The sequence below is a fragment of the Cetorhinus maximus genome, chromosome 21 (genome assembly GCF_964194155.1).
Source record: "Cetorhinus maximus chromosome 21, sCetMax3.hap1.1, whole genome shotgun sequence".
Taxonomy (NCBI): domain Eukaryota; kingdom Metazoa; phylum Chordata; class Chondrichthyes; order Lamniformes; family Cetorhinidae; genus Cetorhinus; species Cetorhinus maximus.
The window spans coordinates 36,359,414-36,384,912 of record NC_135899.1 but is presented as its reverse complement, the minus strand read 5'-3'; the positions used below and the strand labels follow the sequence as shown (position 1 = coordinate 36,384,912).

At 45.7% G+C, this 25,499-nt stretch overlaps 4 protein-coding genes across 7 annotated transcripts in view; 2 read left to right on the top strand and 2 right to left on the bottom strand.

Moving 5' to 3' along the window:
* The window catches only part of LOC144695251 (uncharacterized), a 124,878-nt gene extending 101,576 nt beyond the window's left edge, over positions 1 to 23,302 (top strand). Inside the window, exon 2 of the mRNA XM_078566153.1 lies at positions 17,126 to 23,302. Coding sequence (XP_078422279.1) covers positions 17,581 to 18,510 — 930 coding nt within the window. The 5' untranslated portion in view covers positions 17,126 to 17,580 and the 3' untranslated portion in view covers positions 18,511 to 23,302. The remainder of the gene's footprint in view (positions 1 to 17,125) is intronic.
* The window catches only part of LOC144695253 (uncharacterized), a 612,706-nt gene that overhangs the window by 118,710 nt on the left and 468,497 nt on the right, over positions 1 to 25,499 (bottom strand). The window lies entirely within an intron of this gene.
* Positions 7,087 to 25,499, bottom strand: part of LOC144695462 (uncharacterized) — a 106,610-nt gene continuing 88,197 nt past the window's right edge. The window contains 1 exon segment of the mRNA XM_078566346.1: positions 7,087 to 10,627. Within this exon segment, the coding sequence (XP_078422472.1) occupies positions 9,256 to 10,627 (1,372 nt within the window). The 3' untranslated portion in view covers positions 7,087 to 9,255.
* Positions 15,190 to 25,499, top strand: part of LOC144695221 (uncharacterized) — a 91,354-nt gene continuing 81,044 nt past the window's right edge. The window contains exon 1 of the mRNA XM_078566116.1: positions 15,190 to 15,286. The gene's annotated coding sequence lies outside the window, so the exon portion shown is untranslated. The remainder of the gene's footprint in view (positions 15,287 to 25,499) is intronic.

Sequence of the window (25,499 nt, the reverse complement as noted above, 5' to 3'; positions counted from 1 at the left end):
AACAGACTGGCACTCACTGTGGAACAATCTGTAACTGAGGAGTCAGCCCCTTCAGCAAAGGAGGAGAGGGAGTTGGAGGAAATCATATTTCCTTTTCCTGTTTTGCAGAAGGATTGCACTGTACTACACAAAAGAATAGAGAGGGGATAGAAACCGCAGATAGATCCTGACCATCACCCAAGGAACAACTGCACAACTGTTGGAAGATATCCGGTCCCTCCATCTGATATCAAGAAATGGCTGAAGGCATCGGACACTGCAAAGCCTATGGGCCCTGACAACATTCCAGCAATAGTACTGAAAACTTGTGCTCCAGAACTTGCCACGCCCCTAGCCAAGCTGTTCCAGTACAGCTACAACACTGACATCTACTCGGCTATGTGGAAAATTTCCCAGGTATGTCCTGTACACAAAAAACAGGACAAATCCAACCCAGCCAAATACCCATCAGTCTACTCTTGATCATCAGTAAAATAATGGAAGGGGTCATCAACATAATCAAGCGGCACTTGCTTAGCAATAACCTGCTCACTGACACCAAGTTTGTGTTCTGCCACGACCACTCAGCTCCTGACCTCATTACAGCCTTGGTTCAAACATGGAGAAAAGAGATGATCTCCCGAGGTGTGGTGAGAGTGACTGCCCGTGACATCAATGCAGCATTTGACTGAGTGTGGCATCAAGGAGCCCTAGCAAAACTGGAGTCAATGGGAATCATGGGGAATACTCTCCACTGGTTGGAGTCATACCTAGCACAAAGGAAGATGGTTTTGGTGGTTGGAGGTCAGTAATCTCAGCTCCAGGGCATCACTGCAGAAGTCCCTGTGATTGTGTCCTCAGCCCAGCCATCTTCAGCTACTTCATCAATGATCTTCCTTCCATCATAAGGTCAGGAGTGGGGATGCTCGCAGATGATTGCACAATGTTCAGCACCATTCGTGACTCCTCAGATACTGAAGCAGTCTATGTCCAAATGCAGCAAGACCTGGAGAATATCCAGGCTTAAGCTGACAAGTGGCAATTAACATTTGCGCCACACAAGTGCCAGGCAATGACCATCTCCAACAAGAGAGAACCCAGCCATCGCTCCTTGATATTCAATGGCATTACCATTACTGAATCACCCAATATCAACATCCTGGGCATTACCATTGACCAGAAACTGAACTTGGCTAGCCATATAAATACTGTGGCTACAAGAGCAGGTCAGAGGCCAGGAATAATGCGATGAGTAACTCACCTCCTGACTCCCCAAAGCCTGCCCACCATCTACAAGGCGCAAGTCACGAATGCAATGAAATACTCTCCACTTGCCTGGATGAGTGCAGCTTCCACAACGCTCAAGAAGCTTGACACCGTCCAGGACAAAGCAGCCCGCTTGATTGGCACCACATCCACAAACATTACCTCCCTTCACCACCAATACACAGTAGCAGCAGTGTGTACCAGCTACAAGATGCACTGCAGGAATTCACCAAGGCTCCTTCAACAGCACCTTCCAAACCCACGACCACTACCATCTAGAAGGACAAGGGCAGCAGATAGATGGGGACACCACCGCCTGGAAGTTCCCCTCCAAGTCACCCACCATCCTGACTTGGAAATATATCACCATTCCTTCACTGTCACTGGGTCAAATTCCTGGAACTCCCTTTCTAACAGCACTGTGGGTGTACCTACACCACACGGACTGCAGCGGTTCAAGAAGGCAGCTCACCACCACCTTCTCAAGGGCTACAAGGGATGGGCAATAAATGCTGGCCCAGCCAGCGATGCCCACATCCCATGGATGAATAAAAAAAAACAAAAGTCCCTTTGCAGCTTTGCTCTACACAGAGAAGGTTGGGCAGTGAAACCATCATCTGGAAATCGGTCGGGTCAGGGGAGTTTTGACATATCATCAGATCTGAAACTGGTCAGTGGTGTGGAACCTTCCAACAGAACCAACCTTTCCGAAAGTTTGTTTGTGGGTGATCGGTCAGAGTGAGGCTGGGAAGAAACGTGAGTGGACTCCAAGTGTCGTGAGAGCTTCAATCATTCATCAAGCTTCATGAACCACTGACTCATTCCTACAGATGAGAGGCTTTTCAAGTATGGAGGTGTGGGAGGACGACTCCACAGGCTCATACGATCTCCTCACACATAAGGTACATCTGTTGTGCAACTGTTAATACAAGGACAGCTGCATGGAAGATAAACCATTCAAGTGTGAGGTTTGTGACCGAGCCTTCAGTAAGACATCAACACTCGTGAATCACCGATGCATCCACAATGGAGAGAAGCCTTTCATGTGCGAGGTTTGTAACAGGGGCTTTGCACAGTCATCAGGCCTGGTGATTCACTGGTGCATTCACACAGGGGAGAAACCATTCATATGTGAGGTGTGCAGCAACGCACTCTCAGTCATCGACTATCCATGTACACCAACGCATTCACACAGGGGAGAAGCCATTCACATGTGAGATATGCAACAAATCATTCTTGTATTCACCGCAACTCCGCATACACCAACGCACTCACACAGGTAAGAAGCTGTTCCTGTATGAGGCATGCGACAAATCCTTCTCAAAATCATGGTGCCTCCGTGAACACCGACACATTCACACTGGGGACAAACCATTCACATGCAAGGTGTGTGACAAATCATTTATACAGTCATCGTGCCTCGCATACACCAACGCATTCACACCGGGGAAAAACCGGTTAAGTGTGAGGTGTGTTTCAAAACCTTCACACAGTTAGGGAACCTCCTGGTCCATCAGAAGATCCACACAAGGGAGAAACCGTTCAAGCGTGTGGTTTGTGATAAAGCTTTTGTGACATTTTCGAGCCTCTGATACACCAGAGGATTCACACATGGGGAGAAACTATTCAGGTGTGAGGTTTGTGAGATGCTTTTCACCCGATGTACCGAACTCCTGATGCACCAGAAGATTCACACAGGGGAGAAACCTTCAAGTGTGAGTTTTGTGACCGAGCATTCACACAGTCATCGAACCTCTGTGCACATCAATGAATTCACACTGGGGAGAAACTGTTCACCTGCAAGACATGCATTAAATCATTGTCGACCTCATTGACCCTCCACACACATCAACACATTCACACAGGGGAGAAACCGTTCAAGTGTGAGGTGTGTGGCAAATCTTTCTTGTGGTCATCCAAAATCTTGCTCCATCAGAGGATCCACACAGGGGAGTAACCCCTCAGGTGTGAGCTTTGTGATAAAGCTTTCCTGGTGTCTTTGACTCTCCTGGAACACCAGAGGATCCACGCAGGAATAAAACGCTTCAGGTGCAACGTTTGTGACAAGGCTTTCACCCAAACCTTCGATCTCTAAAGACATCAGCAGATTTACACTGCACCTTAAGCAAAGAAAATGCTGACTCTAAAACATTACAATGCAGAACGCATGTTCATGAGGAATTAAAAGAGACTGGAAGATTTGCCTAGCTTTAAGCTAGGGTAAGGAATGTACAGTGTAAATCTCATCGTGAAAGGTAGTTCTCGGATTAGAAGTGACCTGACTGGGAAAGTATTAAGGAAGCAACCCCTTTGGAAGCTGGAGCAACTGTGAACTGTTTGTTCTAAGAACTGTAACTCCCTGGAGAGTGCGATGTATGATAAGTAAAACATTTCTAGAGTTTAAAGTATAAGTTGTCTACAAAAGAAAATAGTGTTTAGTCAATCGTGTTTTTGTTTGGTCATTTGATGCAGTAAAGTTTTGAAATATGAAATCTTGACGTGTCATCATTTCAGTAATTAACTGGAAGTTCAAATTTCTCTTTAAAAATTCTTGGTCTCCATGGAAATTGTAACCCAAGAGAGGGCCCAAGTTCCCTAATTGTCATTCTATCTGAAAGTCCCCAGGGTTCGGTGTTAGGACCCCTGCTCATCCTGATATATATTAATGACAGAGACCTTGTTGTACAGGGCATAATTTCAAAGTGTCAGACAATATGAAACTTGGAAGCATTGTGAACTGAGGAGGATAGTGTAGAACTTCAAAAGGATTGGCGGAATGGTGGACAAGTGGCAGATGAGTTTTAATGTAGAGAAGCGTGAAGTGATTCATTTTGGTAGGAAGAACGCGGAGAGACAATATAAAATAAAGGGGACAATTCTATCGGGTGTACCGGAGTAGAGCGACCTGGTGTACATGTGCAAAATCATTGAAGGTGGCAGGATAGGTTGAGAGCGCGTTAATGAAGCATATGACATCCTGGGCTTTATCAATAGGGGCATAGAGTACAAAAGCAAGGAAGTTATGTTAAATTTGTATAAAACACTGGTTCAGACTCAACTGGACTAACATGTCCAGTCCTGGGCACCACATTTTAGGAAGGATGTGAAAGCATTAGAGAGGGTGCAGAAAAGATTCACAAGAATGGTTCCAGGGATGAGGAACTTCATCGTAGATAGATTGGAGAAGTTGGGACTGTTCTTGGAGAAGAGAAGGTTGAGAGGAGATTTAATAGAGGTATTCAAAATCATGAGGGGTATGGACAGGATAGACAGGGAAAAACATTCCCCTTGGTGGAAGGATCAAGACCCAGAGGGCACAAATTTAAGGTAATTGACAAAAGAAGCAATGGCAACATGAGGAAATACTTTTTCACGCAGCAAGTTGTTAGGATCCGGAATGCACTGCCTGAGAGTGGGGTGGAGGAATTCAAAAGGGAATTGGATCATTTTCTGAAATGGAAAAATGTACAGTGCTACGGGGTAAAGGTAGGGGAGTGGCACTAGTTAAATCGTTCCTTCAGTGGGCCAGCACAGACACGATGGGCAGAATGGCCTCCTGTGCTGTTATGATTCTATGAGAAACAGGAGGGAGATAATGATGATGAGGAGAAGGGAGACAATGAGAAGAAGGAAGATGATAAAGACAATGAGCTGGAGCGAGACAAGGAATTAAAGGATATGTGGGGTGGGCAGGAATGTGGAATTGAAGCCCAAGAGCAGCCATGATCATATTCAGTGGTGGAGCCAGCTTGACAGGCCAGATGGTCGACTCCTGCTCCTATTTCTTGTGTTCTTGTGACAAGGACAAATGAGAGGAGAGGACATTAATGAGGAGGAGTGATGGAGGGCAAGCTGGAGCAATGAGGCTGACACTCCAGTGCAGTAGAGTGCTGCACTGTCAGAGGTACCATCTTTCAGATGAGTTAAAGCAAGGTGAATGTAAAAGGTTCCATGACACTACGTTGTAGAAGAGCATTAGAGTTATCCCTGATCTCCTGGTCAATGGATCCTGCAATCAATGTCACCAAAACAGAGTGTATGAGGAAGGGTGGAGGTTGTGGGGAAAGAAGGGGGGATGGTGGATGAAGAAGGGAGGATGGGAGCATGAGCTTTCCTGGAAAGAGTGGATTATTTGAGTTTTATTCTGAATTACTGTTAGAACTGTGCCTAAACAATAGAACTTTCATGAGTGAATGAAAGCAGAATGGTTAATCAGCAGTACTGATTAAAGACAATCCCTTAAGATGTCCATTCCAGCTGACACCAGGGACTTTACCACCTTTCACCACTTCATGAACCCAGACACAAAGACAACACTGACACCTGCAGCTCTAACTAGTTACCACTTTAAATCAAATCAAACTTTCAGGCTGCCAGTTTACAGGGGGAAAAGCATTCTGTACACAGTCTTGGGACTTGTACCCTTTAGAAACTGAATCTAATACAACAAAAATGTTATAAGTTAGTGTCAGCCGTGGCTTAGTTAGCACTCTTGTCTGTGTCAGAAAGTTATGGCTTCAAGTCTCATTCCAGAGATGAGAGCACTGAGGCTGACACTCCAGTACAGTACTGAGGGAGTGCTGCACTGTCAGGAGTACCATCTTTCAGCTGAGTTAAACGAAGGTCCCATCTGCCCTCTAAGTTTACTACAATAGATTACATGACACTATTTTGTAGAAGAGCAGTGGAGTTATCCCTGATGTCTTGGTCAATATGGATCCCACAATCAGCATCACAAAAACAGATTATCTGGTCATTGTCACACTGCTTGTGGGAGCTTGCTGTGCACAAATTGTTGCTACGTTTCTTATATTACAATAATAACCACGCTTCAAAAAGCACATCATTGGCTGTAACGTGCTTTTGGACGCCCTGTGTTCATGCAAGTTGATATATAAATGCAACACTTTCTTTGGGACATGTCATGCTTCCTGTGAACTGAAAATTATAAACCCATTGCCGCATTCAAAGGATCATCCTCCGCCATTTCCGTCAACTCCAGCATGATGCCACCACCAAACACATCTTACCTTCACCCCCCCGGCGGCATTCCGCAGGGATCGTTCCCTCCGGGACACCCTGGTCCACTCCTCCATCACCCCCTACACCTCAACCCCCTCCCATGGCACCTTCCCATGCAACCGCAGAAGGTGCAACACCTGCCCCTTTATTTCCCCTCTCCTCACCATCCAAGGGCCCAAACACTCCTTTCAAGTGAAATAGCATTTCACTTGCATCTCCCTCAATTTAGTCTATTGCATTCGGTACTCCCAATGCGGTTTCCTCTACATTGGAGAGATCAAACGCAGACTGGGTGACCGCTTTGCGGAACACCTTCGGTCTGTCCGCAAGCATGACCCAGACCTCCCTGTCGCTTGCCATTTCAACACTCCACCCTGCTCTCATGCCCACACGTCCGTCCTTGGCCTGCTGCATTGTTCCAGTGAAGCTCAACGCAAACTGGAGGAACAGCACCTCATCTTCCGACTAGGCACTTTACAGCCTTCCGGACTGAATATTGAGTTCAACAATTTTAGATCATGAACTCTCTCCTCCATCCCCACCCCCTTTCCGATCCCCCTTTTTCCAATAATTTATATAGATTTTTCTTTTCCCACCTATTTCCATTATTTTTAAATGTATTTCCATCCATTGTTTTATCTCTGCCTTTTAGCCTATTCCGATCCCTTCCCCCGACCCCATCCTCACTAGGGCTATCTTTACCTTTATTATCACATTCCTTAGATAATATTACCAGCTTCAACACCTCTTTGTCCTTTTGTCTATGACATCTCTTGGTTATCTCCACCCATCACTGGCCCTCTATCCAGCTCTACCTGTCCCACCCCCCCACCTTAAACCAGCTTATATTTCACCTCTTTTCTATTTTTCCTTAGTTCTGCTGAAGAGTCATACGGACTCGAAACGTTAACTGTGTTCCTCTCCGCAGATGCTGTCAGACCTGCTGAATTTTTCCAGGTATTTTTGTTTTTGTGATGGAGAAAGTATACCAGCCCACAGTAACATTGACCAATATGTTGTGTACAGGACTCTTACTGTAGGCTCCTGAGTGTTGCAGTGAATAGGAGCACACCATGCTGACAAACCAAGTAGCTTAGGTTAAGCTAAATTAAATGAATTAATTGTGAGTTATAAATCTATACAAAAGATTGATAAAACAGCAGCAGACAAAGAGCAACACAATATTCAGCTCACACCAAACTTTGAATCAACCAAAATAACAAAGCATTTGAAAATGTCTCAAGATCTTTACCAGAACATGAAATGAACCTTGGAAGAGTGTAAAGTAAACATATCACACCATTATTACATGGAGGTTTGATGGGCTGAGGGAACTCAGGTCTGTGGTGACTCACCCCCACTCCATCACCAGGATAGTAGTCCTCCCAGGCAGGAGAGTACAAAGATTACCCATGATATTAGTCAAACATCCGTCACCTGAAGAGAATCTGTCTATAATTGACATCACCAACTAAAGCAGGGTCCAATTCTACCCCATTAACCACTCCTGAGAGCTGGCTCACGTTACTACACACACACATCAGGGGAAACTCTCTCAGAATACTACAGATAGAAGTTTCTTTAAAATTCCTCTGCTTTAGTCTGGCTCCCAACTCCGATGGCACAGGATGGAGTTTGTGTCCATCATACAAACACATGTAGCATTGAAGAGATCAAGAGAGGTTTGCAAATCTGCAGTCATATGCAAACTGTGGATCATGTGTATCTGTGGTGGTAAGTTTAGTTTTGGCACAGAGGTGACCGAGGTAAATGAGTTTCCCACCTAGATGGTACTTAATACTCTCACCAGAGGGCAGTTGATCTTTGATGAGGCGAATAATCACTGTCCGGTAGATTGTAAATAGAATGGGGGATATCACACAGCCTTGCTTGACACCGTCTGGTTTTTGAAGGCTTCTGTTTCAGATCTCCCACTCAAGACAGTTGCAATAATATCATCATGAAGCAATTGCAGGATTGTGATGAAGTTTCTTGGACATCCAAAATATTAAAGCACAATCCACAGAGCCTCACGATTTACTGAGTCAAATGCTTTGGTCACATCGATGATGTAATGACATGTTCCTGGTGTTGTTCTTGATATTCTTCTTGGATTTTTCTGGGAACAAAGACCATGTCAGAGGTTTGTCTGGAAGGTCTGAAGCCAAGTCAAAGTTCTAAGTGATGTCTGTATCACTCGATCCATGTGGGGGACTGATGCCTGCTGGACAGATCATCGACTTGTTTGATCGGTGATGAACATCCACCCAGCACCAAGACATCACAAGGCCCAAATGTCCAAGAGGAAGAAAATCAGTGTCTCAGCCCGAATGAAGAGAGGAATTCCAGGTGCAGCTCATGAAATCTGGAAAATCTTCACACATCCAACGCAATTCCCGAACAGTGGGATTAAAGACAAATCTGGAAGATAAAGGACATGTGGTGGGAAGAGAAAGCCCAAGAGATCCAACAATATGCTGATCATTATGACATGCTGACCTTTTTGGAAGCCACCAGGGTCATCTATAGACCGAGGTCAAATGGACAAAATCCCCTTCGTTCACAGGATGGTGTTTCTCTTCTTAAGGATGACAATCCTGTCTGTTAACGCTGGAAAGAACAATTTGAACAATTCCTCAACCATGAATCCACAGTGACAGCTGATACCCTCCAGTCTATTCCCCAATGCCTGTGGTAGAATCCGTGGGTGAGTCACCATTGATGAGAAAGCTACAACAAACAATCAAACAGATGAAAAACGACAAAGCCTGTGGCCCCGATGGTATTCAACCTCGTTGATGTTCTCGAAGGTCCAAAAACTGAGTGAAGGCTTTATTACAGAATGCATACCGATAGAGTTTCTCGCTGTGTGTGTGTATTGATGGACCAGGAGATACACTGACAGTGTGAAACCTTGCCACACACCTCACACCTGAATGGTTTCTCACCAGTGTGAATCTGCTGGTATCCCAAAACTTTACCCCAATCTCACACTTGAAGGATTACTCCCGTGTGGATCCTCTGATGCAGCAGGAGCTTCGATGAGTTTGTATAGTCTTTGTCACACACCTTACATTTGAATGTTGTTTTCCCTGTGTGAATGCGTTGGTGTATGCGGAGGGTCGATGACAGAGAGAATGATTTGCTGCACACCTCGCACTTGAATGGTTTCTCCCCAGTGTGAACGCGTTGGTGTACGCGAAAGTGAGATGAGTGCGAGAATGATTTATCGCACACATCACATGCATATGGCTTCTCCCCTGTGTGAATACGTTGGTGTTCATGGAGGGTTGATGACTGTGAGAATGATTTGTCGCACATCTTGCACATGTATGGTTTCTCCCCTGTGTGAACACGCCGGTGATTCACTATGCCTGATGATCGTGCAAAGCCTTCATTACACACTTCACAAATGAACGGCTTCTCCCCTGTGTGGATGCGTCGGTGATTCACAAGCGTCGATGAATGTGCGAAGGCTCGGTTACACAGCTCACACCTGAAGGGTTTCTCCCCTGTATGGATCCTCTGGTGCGTCAGGAGGGCAGAGGAGTGGCTGAAAGCTTTCTCACAAACCTCACACCTGAAGGGTTTCTCCCCTGTGTGGATCCTTTGGTGCGTCAGGAGCGTTGATGAGTTTGTGAAGGCTTTGTTACACACCTCACAACTGAATGGTTTCTCCCCAGTGTGAATGCATTGGTGAATACGAAAGTGAGATGAGTTCAAGAATGATTTGTCGCACACCTTACATGAGTGTAGTTTCTTCCCTGTGTGAATGTGTTGGTGTACACGGAGGGTTGATAAGTGTGAGAATGATTTGGTGCACACCTCACATATGAATGGTTTCTCACTGGTGTGAATGCGCCGGTGATCCACCAGGGCTGATGATTGTGCAAAGTTCTTTTTACACACTTCACACTTGAACGGTCTCTCCCCAGTGTGAATGCGTCGGTGTTGCACAAGATTTGATGACCATGTGAAGGCTCGGTCACACATCTCACACTTGAAGCGTTTCTCGCCTGTGTGGATCCTCTGGTGCCTCAGGAGATCAGAGGAGTGGGTGAAAGCCTTCTCACAAACCTCACACCTGAACGGCTTCTCCCCTGTGTGAATACTTTGGTGTCTCAGGAGGCTTGTCGATGTCACAAAAGCTTTAACGCAAACCTCACACTTGAAGGGTTTCTCCCCTGCTTGGATCCTCTGATGGACCAGGAGGTTCGATGAGTTTGTGAAGGATTTGTCACAAACCTCACACTTGAAGGGTTTCTCCCCCATGTGAATGTGTCGACGTTTTATGAGCTTCGATGACTGAGCGAAGCTTTGATCACAAACCTCACACTGGAACGGTTTCTTTTCCATGAAGCTTGTGTGACACGTGGTACAACAGATGCACTTGGAGCCCACTCACACTTCTTCCCAGCCTCACCCTGACCGATCGCCCACGGCCGAACCTTTGGAAAGGTTGGTTCTGATGGAAGGTTCCACACCACTGACCAGTTTCAGATCTGATGATCTGTCAAAGCTCCCCTGACCCGACCGATTTCCAGATGATGGTTTCACTGCCCAACCTTCTCTGTGTTGAGCAATGCTGCGAAGGGACTGGATGTCTTCCCACAGTTGTGCAGTTGTTCCTTGGGTGATGGTCAGGATCTACCTGCGGTGTCTATCCTCTCTGTATTCTCTGGTGTAGTACGGTGCAATCCTTCTGTAAAACAGGAAAAGGAAACATGATTTCCTCCAACTCCCTCTCCTCCTTTATTAAAATTCTTTTTGAGTTGTGTGTTTTTATGAGGGGGGAGGGGCTGTTTCTGGCAGTGGCTGGCGAGGATGTACTGAGGTGGGTCTTGTAAAATTATTCATAAGTAAACCGTCCTTACCCACCTTCCCCCATCTCCCAGTTACAACAACCCTCCTGGTAAAGAAAAATAAGAGATTCAGACAGAGAGGGATTCAGAGTGAGACAGATAGAGAGAGGGAGAAAGAGGGGTATGTGGAGGGGGAAGTGAGAGAGAGCAATAGGGGAGGAACAGAAAGAGGAACTGAGGAAGGAGAGGGAGGATTGGGGGGGGGGCGCGGGGGTGGAGGCTTCTCGGGGCAACAGAGAGGGAGAGGGAGGGAGGGAGGGTGTGGATAACAGGCAATATTGCTCACTTCCTCTTCTGATTTGCTGTCAAACACATCCGAGACTACACATCCCACACTGATGTTGTCAGTTTGAAAGCTTCCGAGGATGAAGAATGCTATTCCCACACTAGAAATCTCTGTCAAACATTTACCGGGGGAACTGAGACAGCAGCTGCAATAAGTGAGGTTTTATTCAGATGGGACAATGACAAGTTTAAATCCCCACCTGATCTGCTGCTCAAAGTCGCCTCCGTTTCACCGGTCAGTTTCCCAAACTTCAGGAAACTCAGGTTACTCCAGAAATATTTGGATTGGCTGTGAGAGACGTCAATCAGAGAGCCCCACCCACTCTGCCCATTCCCTCCTCTTCCTGTTCCACAGCTGCTTCACTTCCTGTAGGGACTCAAAACCAACTCAGGGGATGGTGAGTGAACGAACACAATTTATAATAATTACATCACATAATATCCACACTAATCTTCAGGCAGCCTGACTATCCTGTGGGGAATCAGCTGTGGAAATGCCCCTTATGCTGTGTGAGAACATCCAGCTGAGAGAGCTGTTTACTCGGTGCTTTGTGCTGAACTGTTTGCCTGGAGCTGTGTGTTGGATATTGAGTGTGTTTATTGGAAGCATTTCCCTTCTGATTTACAGGCTGAGTTTTGTTGATGGCTCATTACTGAATATGAGAAGGTGAGGTGTAATTATCTGGGAGGTGCAGAGTGTCTGAGGATTCTTACTGATTTCCTATTGTTGAGTTCTGTGTGTGTGTGTTGGGAGCTGGTTATTATCCTGTGGACTGTGAATGGTCAGTTCTGTCTGTGTGTTGGGATCTGGATGTTTCCTGTCTTTTCAAATCTCTCCAACACCTCCCAACCCCTATCTCTGTAACCCCCTCAGAAAAGTAAAAAGGAAAGACTTGCATTTATATAGAGCCTTTCACAACCACCAGATGTCCCAAAGCCCTTTACAACCAATGAAGTACTTTTGAAGTGTATTCACTGTTGTAATGTAGGAAATGTTGCAGCCAATGTGTGCACAGCAAGCTCCCACAAACAGCAATGTGATAATGACCAGATAATCTGTTTTTTTGTGGTGTTATTGAGGGATTAACGCTGGTCAGGGCACCAGGGATAGTTCCCCTGTTCTTCAAAATAGTGCCATGGGATCTTTTACACCCACCTTAGAGAGAGCAGAAGGGGCCTCATTTGAGATCTCATCTGAAAGACGGCACCTCTGACAGTGCAGCCCTGCCACACTCCTTTTGTGCCATACTATTCTATGATTCTATGAAGTATTCTCCATTACCATCCCTGACTCTAACTGTTATTTTCCTGTGATAAAAACAAAAAACTGCGGATGCTGGAAATCCAAAACAAAAACAGAATTACCTGGAAAAACTCAGCAGGTCTGGCAGCATCGGCGGAGAAGAAAAAAGTTGACGTTTCGAGTCCTCATGACCCTTCAACAGAACTGAGTAAATTTAGGAGAGGGGTGAAATATAAGCTGGTTTAAGAGGTGGATGGGGGGAGAGAAGTCGGGGGGTAGGGTGTGTGGTTGTAGGGACAAGCAAGCAGTGATAGGAGCAGATAATCAAAAGAGGTCACAGACAAAAGAACAGAGAGGTGTTGAAGGTGCTGATATTATCTAAATGAATGTGCTAATTAAGAATGGATGGCAGGACACACAAGGTGGGGGGAAATAAGACTAACATGGCATAAAAGGTATAGATTTAAAAATAATGGAAATAGGTGGGAAAAGAAAAATCTATATAAATTATTGGAAAAAACAAAAGGAAGGGGGAAGAAACGGAAAGGGGGTGGGGATGGAGGAGGGAGTTCAAGATCTAAAGTTGTTGAATTCAATATTCAGTCCGGAAGGCTATAAAGTGCCTAGTCGGAAGATGAGGTGCTGTTCCTCCAGTTTGCGTTGGGCTTCACTGGAACAATGCAGCAAGCCAAGGACAGACATGTGGGCAAGAGAGCAGGGTGGAGTGTTAAAATGGCAAGCGACAGGGAGGTTTGGGTCTTTCTTGCGGACAGACCGCAGGTGTGCAGGTGTTCTGCAAAGCGGTCGTCCAGTTTACGTTTGGTCTCTCCAATGTAGAGGAGACCGCATTGGGAGCAACGAATGCAGTAGACTAAGTTAGGGGAAATGCAAGTGAAATGCTGCTTCACTTGAAAGGAGTGTTTGGGCCCTTGGACGGTGAGGAGAGAGGAAGTGAAGGGGCAGGTGTTGCATCTTTTGCGTGGGCATGGGGAGGTGCCATAGGTGGGGGTTGAGGAGTAGGGGGTGATGAAGGAGTGGACCAGGGTGTCCCAGAGGGAATGATCCCTACGGAATGCCACCGGTGGGGGTGAAGGGAAGATGTGTTTGGTGGTGGCATCATGCTGGAGTTGGCGGAAATGGCGGAGGATGATCCTTTGAATGCGGAGGCTGGTGGGGTGATAAGTGAGGACAAGGGGGATCCTATCATGTTTCTGGGAGGGAGGAGAGGGCATGAGGGCGGATGCGCGGAGATGGGCCGGACACGGTTGAGGGCCCTGTCAACGACCGTGGGTGGAAAACCTCGGTTAAGGAAGAAGGAGGATATGTCAGAGGAACTGTTTTTGAAGGTAGCATCATCAGACCAGATGCAACGGAGGCGAAGGAACTGAGAGAATGGGATGGAGTCCTTACAGGAAGCGGGGTGTGAGGAGCTGTAGTCGAGGTAGCTGTGGGAGTCGGTAGGCTTGTAATGGATATTGGTGGACAGTCTATCACCAGAAATTGAGACAGAGAGGTCAAGGAAGGGAAGGGAAGTGTCAGAGGTGGACCATGTGAAAATGATGGAGGGGTGGAGATTGGAAGCAAAATTAATTAATTTTTCCAGGTCCCGACGAGAGCATGAAGCAGCACCGAAGTAATCATCGATGTACCGGAGAAAGAATTGTGGGAGGGGGCCGGAGTAGGACTGGAACAAGGAATGTTCCACATACCCCATAAAGAGACAGGCATAGCTGGGGCCCATGCGGGTACCCATAGCCACACCTTTTATTTGGAGGAAGTGAGAGGAGTTAAAGGAGAAATTGTTCAGTGTGAGAACAAGTTCAGCCAGACGCAGGAGAGTAGTGGTGGATGGGGATTGTTCGGGCCTCTGTTCAAGGAAGAAGCTAAGGGCCCTCAGACCATCCTGGTGGGGGATGGAGGTGTAGAGGGATTGGACGTCCATGGTGAAGAGGAGGCAGTTGGGGCCAGGGAACTGGAAATTGTTGATGTGACGTAAGGTGTCAGAGGAATCACGGATGTAGGTGGGAAGGGACCGGACAAGGGGAGAGAGAAGGGAGCCAAGATAACGAGAAATGAGTTCCGTGGGGCAGGAACAGGCTGACACAATCGGTCTGCCGGGACAGTCCTGTTTGTGGATTTTGGGTAGGAGGTAGAAGCGGGCCATCCGAGGTTGGGCGACTATCAGGTTGGAAGCTGTGGGAGGAAGATCTCCAGAGGAGATGAGGTCAGTGACAGTCCTGGAAACAATGGCTTGATGTTCAGTGGTGGGGTCATGGTCCAGGGAGAGGTAGGAGGAAGTGTCTGCGAGTTGACGCTCAGCCTCCGCGAGGTAGAGGTCAGTGCGCCAGACAACAACAGCACCACCCTTGTCAGCGGGTTTGATGACAATGTTGGGGTTGGACCTGAGAGAATGGAGTGCAGTAAGTTCAGAGAGAGACAGATTAGAATGGGTGAGAGGAGCAGAGAAATTGAGACGACTAATGTCACGCCGAAATAACGCTGTTATTTCCCTGTGTTGGTCAGGAATAGGGACACTGTGGATAGGAAGAGGTGCAAGCCCCACTCACAAGAGAGACGAGTGATGCCCTGCCTCAGCTCATCTGCCGCTGAAATCCTCATCCAGACGTTTGTAGGCTCTAGTCTCAACTAGTCCAATGCTCTCCTAGCTGATCTCACATCTTGCACTGTAAACTTGAGCTCCTCCAAAACTCTGCCCATGTCCTAACTGACACTTAGACCCATTCACCAATCACCCCTGTGTTCACTGATCGATATTGGCTCCTGATCAAGCAACACCTCAATTTTGAAATTCTCATCCTTATTTTCAAATCTGTCCATGGCCTTGCCCCTCCCTCTCTCTGTAATCTGTACCAGCCCCACAACTCTCCAAGATCTCTGCACTCCTCTAATTCCAATCTCTTAAGCACCCCGATTTTAATCACTCCACCACTGGTGGCTGTGCCTTCAGCTGCCTGGGTCCTAAACTCGGGAATTCCCTCCCTAAACCTCTCCGTGTCTTTCAACCACTCTTTCCTCCTTTCAGACACTCCTTAATATCTACCTCTTTAAGCAAGCTTTTGGTAATCTGTCCTTATGTGCCTCAGTGTCAAATACTGTCAACACTCTGGCAAAGCACCTTGAGACAATGAACTATGTAGAAGTGCTACATAAATGCAAGTTATTGTTGTTAATTGTGTAAAAAGTCAGAAAGTGACCAGGTGTTCAGGATTGTCCAGATCGATCTGATTTTCCTCTTATTGTTGGACTTTGTAGTGATTGTTTATCATTGTTTGCTCGGCCACTTCAGAGGGCAGTTCAGAGTCAACCATGTTGTGCGGGACTGGAGTCACATTTAGAGCAGACCAGGCAGTTGTAGCAGGTTCCCTTCCCTGAAGGAGGATATTTGGATTTTTGGACAATCTGAAAGTTTTATTGTTTATATTTTGATTTAATTCAGCAAACTTCCATTTTTTTAATATTCAGCTTTGCAACATGGAGTGATTGAGGTGAATAACATAGTTGCCTTTAAGGGGAAACTAGGTAAGCACATGAGGGAGAAAGGAACAGAAGGATATGCTGATAGGGTGAGATGAAGAGGGGTGAGAGGAGGCTCATGTGAAGCATAAACACCAGCCTGGACCAACTGGGCCGAATGGCCTGTTTCTGCACTGTAATTCTATGTATGTAACTTTCCGTGGTTGGATTTGAACTCTCAATCTCTGGATTGTTAATCCAGCACCATAGCAATTCGGCTGCCATACCTGGAGACACATTTATCAAAATATCTTTTAATTCCTTCTTTAAAGATTTTACCTGAAGGCCTCGGCCTTTCCCAAAAGCCTGGGCTTGAATTTGATCGTTTTGCCAAGTGCTGTGGCTGATAGCTGAATTTGGGATGTGCAGCCTGAGTGAGTGCAGTGTATCTAATTTCCCAGGATAAACCAGAATCCTTCAATCAGCTACACTGAAGCAATATTTTCCTTAGCTTCTAGCACTTCCTGCCCAGTGTGTTTTCTTCAAATAATTTTGGAAAACGGATACAGAAATTTCAAAATCTCCATTGAATTAACATTTCTCCTGAGTGTTTTTTATATTAAACACATCCCTAAGGGTAAAACTGGTCTTTGGCATCATGACTTGAGCTTATAGTGAATTGATAGCTCGTTTTACACTCCGCCCGACTGTCTTTTCCATTGTCCTCATGGCACCTGGGAAGATGGGGGCTGGGGGGTAGGAAAGGACGTAGCCACAATGTCTACTCCTGGTCACTATCCAGTGTCCCTGCTGGAAACAGAGGGTGTGCGACAGTCAAATGAGGGAAAAGAAAGGACTTGCACCTGATCCCCCACACAGGGTAATAGCAGACCGGCATTCACTGTGGAACAGTCTCTAACTGAGGAGTTAGTCCCTTCAGCAAAGGAGGAGAGGGAGTTGGGAGGAAATCATGTTTCCTTTTCCTGTTTTACAGAAGGATTGCACCGTACTACACCAGAGAATACAGAGAGGATAGACACCACAGATAGATCCTGACCATCACCCAAGGAACAACTGCACAACTGTGGGAAGACATCCAGTCCCTTCACAGCATTTCTCAACACAGAGAAGATTGGGCAGTGAAACCATCATCTGGAAATCGTTTGGGTCAGGGGAGCTTTGACATATCATCAGATCTGAAACTGGTCAGTGGTGTGGAACCTTCCATCAGAACCAACCTTTCTGAAGGTTCAGCTGTGGGCGATCAGTCAGGATGAGGCTGGGAAGAAGTGTGGTGAGAGCTTCAATCATTCATCGAGCCTCATGAACCACTGACTCATTTTTACGGACTAGAGGCCGTTCAACTGTGAGGTGGGCTACACAGGCTTATAAGATCTCCTAACACATAAGGTGCATTTGTTGTCCCACCTGTAACATAAGGACAGCCACATGGAAGGGAAATCATTCAAGTGTGACCTGTGCGATCAAGCAGGGTCATCGACGCTTGTCAAACATCGATGCATTCACCCTGGGGAGAAGCCATTTAAGTGTGAGGTGTGCAACAAGGGCTTTGCAGAATCATATGCACTGCTGACACACTGGCGTGTTCACACTGGGGAAAAGCCATTCACGTGTGAGGTGTGCAACAAATCGTTCTCACAGTCATCGGCGCTCCGGGTACATCATCGCATTCACACAGGGGAGAGACCATTCACGTGCAAGGTATGTGACAAATCATTCTCACAGTCATCGAACCTCCGCAAGCACCAACAAATTCATGCAGATGAGAAACCATTCAAGTGCGAAATGTGCAAGAAATCATTTTCACGGTCATCAAACCTCCGCGTACACCAACGCATTCACACAGGGAACAAACCATTCACGTGCGAGGCGTGCGGAAAATCATTCTTTTGGTCATCAGATCTCCGTACACACCAACGCATTCACACAGGGGAGAGACCATTCACATGCAAGATATGTGAGAAATCATTCTCACAGTCGTCGACCCTCCATCTTCATCAACGCATTCACACAGGGGAAAAACCATTCACGTGTAGGATGTGTGACAAGTCATTTTCGCAGTTAACGAACCTCCGTGTACACCAACGTATTCACACAGGGGAGAAACCATTCACTTGCAAGGTGTGTGACAAATCGTTCTCCTGCTCATCGACCCTCCGACTACACCAACAAATTCACACAGGGGAGAAGCTGTTCATGTGTGATGTGTGTGACAAATCATTCTCGTGCTCTTCGAACCTCTGCGTACACCAACGCATTCACACTGGAGAGAAGCCATTCAAGTGTGAGGTGTGTGACAAATCATTCTCAAGGTCATCGTACCTCCTGCTCCATCAGAGGATCCACACTGGGGAGTAACCCTTCAGTGTGAAGTTTGCAAAAAGCTTTCACGGTGTCTTCAACCCTCGTAGGACATCAGAGGATTCACACGGTGGAGAAACCCTATTGGTGTGAGTTCTGTTACAAAGCCTTCACACAGTTATCAGACCTCCTGGATCATCAAGGAATCGACACAGGAGACAAACCCTTCCAGTGCGTCTTGTGCCAGGGTTGTCTCACCTACTCCTCCACTCTTACGATACACCGTCTCCACAAGGACCTGGAGCTGGGTCACCTGCTTCCGATACACTGATAGTTGTCTGTGCTGTTTACCCTCCAGTGCTCACACAGGGGAGTTGTCGTTCCAAAGCACTGTCTGTCTCAAATCTCTCCCACCATCAGTCCTTTCATTTTAAGAAGGCCAAGTTAACCTTTGACCAGATCGCCAAACTTCACCAAAAGAAGACATCAATATGCATGAAAGCTCCTGCTTACGCACAGATGTCACTGTGTCTCGGGAGGATTTCCTCAGCCACAGGAAGTAGGCGATTCAGGAGAATGTGTGTCATGATTGTCCCTGCTCTGGACAAGAGGGAAATACCTCAATAGTTTCTGCAGTGTGATTTATCTCCTTTCTTGAAGATAGTTACAATTGTCACATTCCTGTGGTCGAGGGAGTTCTTTTGCCTCCCAAATCCGCAGGGTGAGTTCATGGAATCTTGATGTGAGCAGAAGTCCACCAGCTTTGAAGACCTCAGCTGGAATACCATCGGGGCCACAGGCTTTGTTGTTTTTCATCTGTTTGATTGTTTGTTGCAGCTCTCCTATTGATGGTGATTTACCCATGGATTCTACCACAAGCACTGGAGGATAGACTGGAGGGTATCAGCTGCCACTGTGGATTCATGGTTGACGAGTTGTTCAAAATGTTCTTTCCAGCGTTAACAGGTGGCATTGTCACCCTTAAGAAGAGAAACACCGTCCTGTGAATGAAGGGGATTTTGTCCATAGATGGCCATAGTGACTTCAGAAGAGATTCACATGTCCTGATGATCAGCATATTGTTGGATCTCTCAGGCTTCTTCTTCCCACCACATGTCCCTTATCATCCCGATTTGTCTTTGGGCATCAGCCTTGAAATGCTGCTTTCTTGAGTTGCGACCTTGGGTTGTTCTGCCAGGCAACGAGGGTTGATCGTTTTTGTTTCAGGAGGTCACATATTTGAGCGTCATGTTCGTCGAGCCAGTCCTGGTGATGACGATGCTCAAACCCAATGGTCTGGACGCAGGAGTTTAGTACAACTGACTTGATTTGATCCCACTGTTCAGGAAGTGAGTTGGATGTGTGAAGATTTTGCAGATTGGTCGTGAGCTGCACCTGGAATTCCTCTCTTCGGTCGGGCTGTTTTAGGGTTGAGACATTGAACTTCTTCCTCTTGGACTTTTGGGCCTTGTGATGTCTTGGTGCTGGGTGGATGTTCATCACCAATCGAACAAGTCGATGATCTGTCCAACAGGTATCAGTCCCCCACGTGGATCGAGTTATACGGGCATCACTTAGAACTTTGACTTGGCTTTAGACCTTCCAGAGGAACCTCCGACATGGTCTTTGTTCCCAGAGAAATCCAAGAAAAATGTCGAGACTCTACCAGGAACTCTTCATTACATCACCGATGTGCAGAGCCCGACCCAGGTGATGCACAGCTCACAACCCTGGCCAGGCCTAATCCACCGTATTCCTTATATTTCCACCTCTGTTGCTGGCTGCCCAACTCTCTTTTTACCTCCACTGTCTTGAGCTTTCTACCATTTGGAAAGTTCTCTTTTCTATCTTAAAAGCAAAAATACTGCAGATACTGTCCTACTTCTCTTCAGCCCTGAAGAAGGGTCATATGGACTCGAAACGTTAACTCTGTTTCTTTCTCCACAGATGCTGTCAGACCTGCTGAGTTTTTCCAGTATTTTCTGTTTTTATTCCTGTTCTATCTTCTCTGTCTCCTGCCACTCAATCAATTTCCTAACCAGCTCAATAATTTGTTGTCAGTTCCATGAGCTTCAACTTCAGTTAACTTTCTCTTTTCAGGGAATTTATCAAATGCCTTCCAGAAATCCATATAAATAAAGTCCATACACATTCCCCTGTTCATACTTTAGCCATCTCCTCAAAATCTTCAATCAGCTCCACCAGGAATGACAAATCCATGCTGATCTCTTTGATCAGCTCAACATTTTCAGGATGTACAGTTATCCCAAAAAACCATAGACTCTTGTGACTTCCTGATATCAGATGTGAGGATAACAGGTCTATAATTCCCTTGTTTCCCTTCCTCACCTTTCTTAAATAGTGTAGAGAAATGTAATCTTCCAATCTAAAGAAATGGTTCCTGAATCAAGAGAACTTTGAAGGATTCTCGTTAGGGATCTGCAATAATTGTGATGGAGAATCCAAATGGTGCCATTCTGTGCCATCATTGAGCAGCAGTAGATGGGGAATGAGCTGGAAAGAGGGGAAAACATTGAAGCCCAAATCAGCCATGATCATGTTAAATGGTGGAGCAGGCTCGACGGGCCAAATGGTCTTCTGCTCCTATTTTACAATCTACCTGACAGAGACTATTTACCTCATCAAAGATCAACTGTCCTCTGGTGTCAATATTAAATACTATCTGGATGGGAAACTGATTTACCTCGGTCATCCCCCATGCCAAAACTAAACTGACCACCAGAGGTACACATCATCTACAGTTTGCAGATGACTGCAGTGTCAATACCCACTCTGTAACAGATTTGCTTGTTACATTTACACACAGATTTTAAAGGAACTTCTGTGTGTAGTATTCTGAATTTTCACTGATGTGTGTGTGTGATAGTAAAGTGAGCCAGCTCTCAGGAGTGGCTATGGGGTAGAATCGGATCCTGCTTTAGTTGGTGATGTGAATTATACTCTTCAGATGATGGGTATTTGACTAATACCATGGGGAATGTTTGTACTCTCCTGTCTTGGAGGACTACTATTCTTGAGTATGGTGAGGGAGTGGGGGTGAGTCTCTACAGATCTGAGTTCCCTCAACCCATCGTACTTCGATGTAATAACAGTGTGATATGTTCACCTTACACTTTTCCAAGATTCATTACATGATCTGGAAAAGATCTCGATTATTTTCAAATGCTTTGTTATTTTGGTTGATTCAATGTTTACTGTAAACTGAATATTGTGTTGTTTACTGTTTCCTGTTTTACCAATCTTCTGTATAACTTTATAACTACAATAAATTCATTTTTTAGCTTCACACAAACTACCTGATTTGTCAGCATGGTGTGTTCCTATTCACTGAAACACTCAGGAGTCTACAGTAAGAGTTCTATGCATAATATATTGGTTAATGTCACTGTGGGCTGGTATACTTTCTCCATCACTGGGTTTATAATTTCCAGTTCACAGGAAGCTTAACATTTTCCTAAGAAAGAAAGACTTTTAAAAATGTGTTCATTCATGGGGATGCGGGCATCGCTGGTCAGGCCAGCATTTATTTCTGTACTGGGTAGGGGGGAACTTCAATGTCCATCACCAAAAGTGGCTCTGTTAGGAAACAAATAGTTTAAGCTATATTGGTATTTGTAAGTGTTAGGAATGAGCTTTAGCTTTAAAGTTTAAGTTTGACTTGTATTTCTGTATGTGTGTTAAGAAAAGTCAAATAGAATTTTAGTTTCAGTTTAAAAAGGTGCTTGCATTTCTAATGAGGAGTTTTACGACCCCTAAAGAGAAAGTAAACATACAAGGTTAGAAGAATTGGACTGTTGCCTAGCAAAAGGGCCCAGAGAGGCAGGTCCCTCCCACAGAGACACACACAGAAGGGAAACAGCAGTTGTTTTGGAAGCTGTTTGAGTGCATTTGGTTCTGAAAGTTGCTGCCAGGGGAGACTGGAGCAAAGGGGACAGAGAGCCAGTCCCAAGCTAAAGAAAAACCCCCAAAAAAACCAGGAGAGTGGAAGAGGGGAAAGTCCAAAGAAGACCGTCTAGTCAAAGGAAGGACAGAAACATGGGGAAAGATCCTGTTAAGTGAAGTTAAGAGTGAGGGGCAGAGAGAAAGGCTCCAAACTTCAGATTTAAAGAGTCAAAAGCTACCGAAAGTAGGTTTAAAGCGAGAACAGCTTGCAAGAGGCAAGGAAGTCCCAAGAGACAACTGAAGTTCTGCAACTGTTTGCTATGGGCATGTGAAGCAGTGGTACTGTTGTGTATGTTGACAGCTGAGTCAGAGAGACAGAATGTGTGGAAGACAGCTTGAATGCATGTGGTGACCCAGGGAAGAGGAACATACAGACTCAAAACGTTAACTGTGTTCCTCTCCGCAGATGCTGTCAGACCTGCTGAGTTTTTCCAGGTATTTTTGTTTTGCATCAGAAGGAGAGTTTGAAACCCTGGAGGTGAACCCTTGTGGAAGGCATCTGAGAGAAAATGTCGGTTTGGCAGAAGATTCCAAGGCGAGGTTCTGGAGAGTGGAGATTGAAAACCCTCGTGTGAAGGACGGAGTTCAATGAGACTGGTTGGCTCAGGGTGTGAGAAGCATCTGGGGAAAGTTGAAGAGATATCCATAGCATCTGGGTGAGGTGGAATCTGTTAATTGAGGTCAGAGTGTGGTGTGTCTGACCACAGGGTGCCATAGGTTTACACGGACTGTGTTCTTACTGTGTACAGTAATGATAGGTTTTGTAACTTGCGTTATCCTTACAAATCTGTATGCATCTGTAAAGGCATAGTTGTGGGTGAAGAAGTATTGTAATATAGTTAATCTTTTCTTGTTGAATAAATGTTTTATTCTTTTGTTAAAAGTTCACCAGCTGACCCCTGTGCCTCTGTTCAGTAGCTACTCTCCACGTATCTAAACAAACAAGTAAAAGTTAGGATCTATCAAGCTGAGTTCCAATCTGGGATCAGGCTCTTCCAGGGGTAACCTCAGCTGGGATCGTAACAGGCTCAGTAGCACCACTACTGACCGAGCTGGTCGAGTCCTAAAGGACATAGCTGTTAGGCTGGGTCTGCAGCAGGTGGTGAGGGAAACAACACGACTCTTGATGAATTACTAGTCCAGTGACAACACCACTACGCCACCACCTCCCCTACTCATGAACGTTCTATTGTTTAAGCACAGTTCTAACAGTCTGTCAGGAATAAAACTCGAGGAATAACCCACTCTTCCCAGGAAAGCTGAGTGTTAGTTTTAGTGAGGTTTTTGAGCTTGTTTTCAAATCCCTCCATGGCCTCTCCCCTCCCTACCTCTGTAATCTCTTCCACCCCTCAGTACTGCACTGGAGTGTCAGCCATGATTTTTTGTGCTCAAGTCCTGGAGTGGGACTTGAACCCACAACCCTCTGACTCAGAGAGCAAGGTTGTGGGTTCAAGTCCAACTCCAGATGGATTATTCCATGAACATGGATTAAAGTTGTTTCAGGGCCACACAAATAATTCCTCAGGCTCTGGGCTCCCTGTACAAACCCCAACCACCATTTATTGAAACACAAACATGTCGTAAAATGAGTGAAGAAATTATCCTGTAGATGTTCACACACTTCATTGATCATGAGGCCACTCAGATCACAATGTGCCGTCTGTAAATAAAACTGCTTCAATTGGTTACATAAAATTATTTTTTAAGTTGCCCTAGTAAAACCCCTTGACAAATATGCAACAACCACAATGCAGAGATTGTGGACGAGAGTTTACACTAGTTTGTGTTGGTTTTATCAGTGCAATCTGGCTGAAAATGACCGTACCAGGAATTTTTAATGTAATTTACGTCAAGCGAAAACTGAACTTTTGTGATCTTTAAAGCTGGTTTATTGAACATCACCCAGGAAGCTGGTAGCAACCACAGAAATGACCATGGCCCCAGATGGGAATAATGAGAGTGGCGAGTTTCTGCCGATTGCTGGAGAAAGATAGGACAGAGAGAGAGATGGGGGAGAAGAGTTGGGAGGTGTGAGAGAGGATTGAGGAGGGAGAGGTAGAAAAGAGGATGAGAAGGAAACAGATTGGGGGGGAGGTAGTGAAGAGAGATAAGAGGTGGTGAACAAATGAGAGCAGTATAAATGACTCCCTCTCCTGTGTCCCTTCTTCCTGTACCCCTCTTTCCTGTGCCCCCTTCTCTCCTGTGTCCTTCTTTCTCCTGTGGCCCCCCTCTCCTCCCCATGTTCCTTTCTCCCATGGTCCTCTCGCCTGTACATGTACTGCAGCGGTTCAAGAAGGCAGCTCACTACCACCTTTTCAAGGGCAGTTAGGGATGGGCAATAAATGCTGGCCTAGCTAGCGACGCCCACATCCCATTAATGAATAAGAAAAAGAAATGCTGATCCCACCACTGCACGTCATCGCTGCCTTGGATGCTGTGGGTCTTCCTCTTCTGATCTGCTGTCAAACACATCCAAGGCTACACATCCCACACTGATGTTGTCAGTTTGAAAGCCTCCGAGGATGAAGAATGCTTTTCCCACCCTAGAAATTTGTCAAACGTTTACCAGGGGAACTGAGACAGCAGCTGCAATAAGTGAGGTTTTATTCAGATAGGACAATGACAAGTTTAAATCCCCACCTGATCTGCTACTCAAAGTCGCCTCCATTTCACCGGTCAGTTTCCCAGCTTCAGGAAACTCATGTTACTCCGGAAATATTTCAAGCAATATGAATTTTAAATATTGTTCCATGTGGTGTGTAAAATGATTACTGCCCTCAAACCTTTAATTACATATGATGACATCAGAGGTCACATTAATGTGGGAAACCAAAGTGTAAAAAGGGATTTATCCAAACATCCCCCTCTTCATAAAAAAGAAAAAAATTGCATTTTCTATCATTTTCAAATTACTCCACAAATATAATTCTTAAAGAAAATTATCACACGAATAAAAAACTGTTTATTCTTTCTGGTCTGTTTCAATTTCACGTCTCCCTATACACACACAATGTTTAAAGTGTTCAGATCTTCTTATGGTACATGTGTGAGTTGTTGGCTGTTCATCCAGTGTCTGCTGGTTC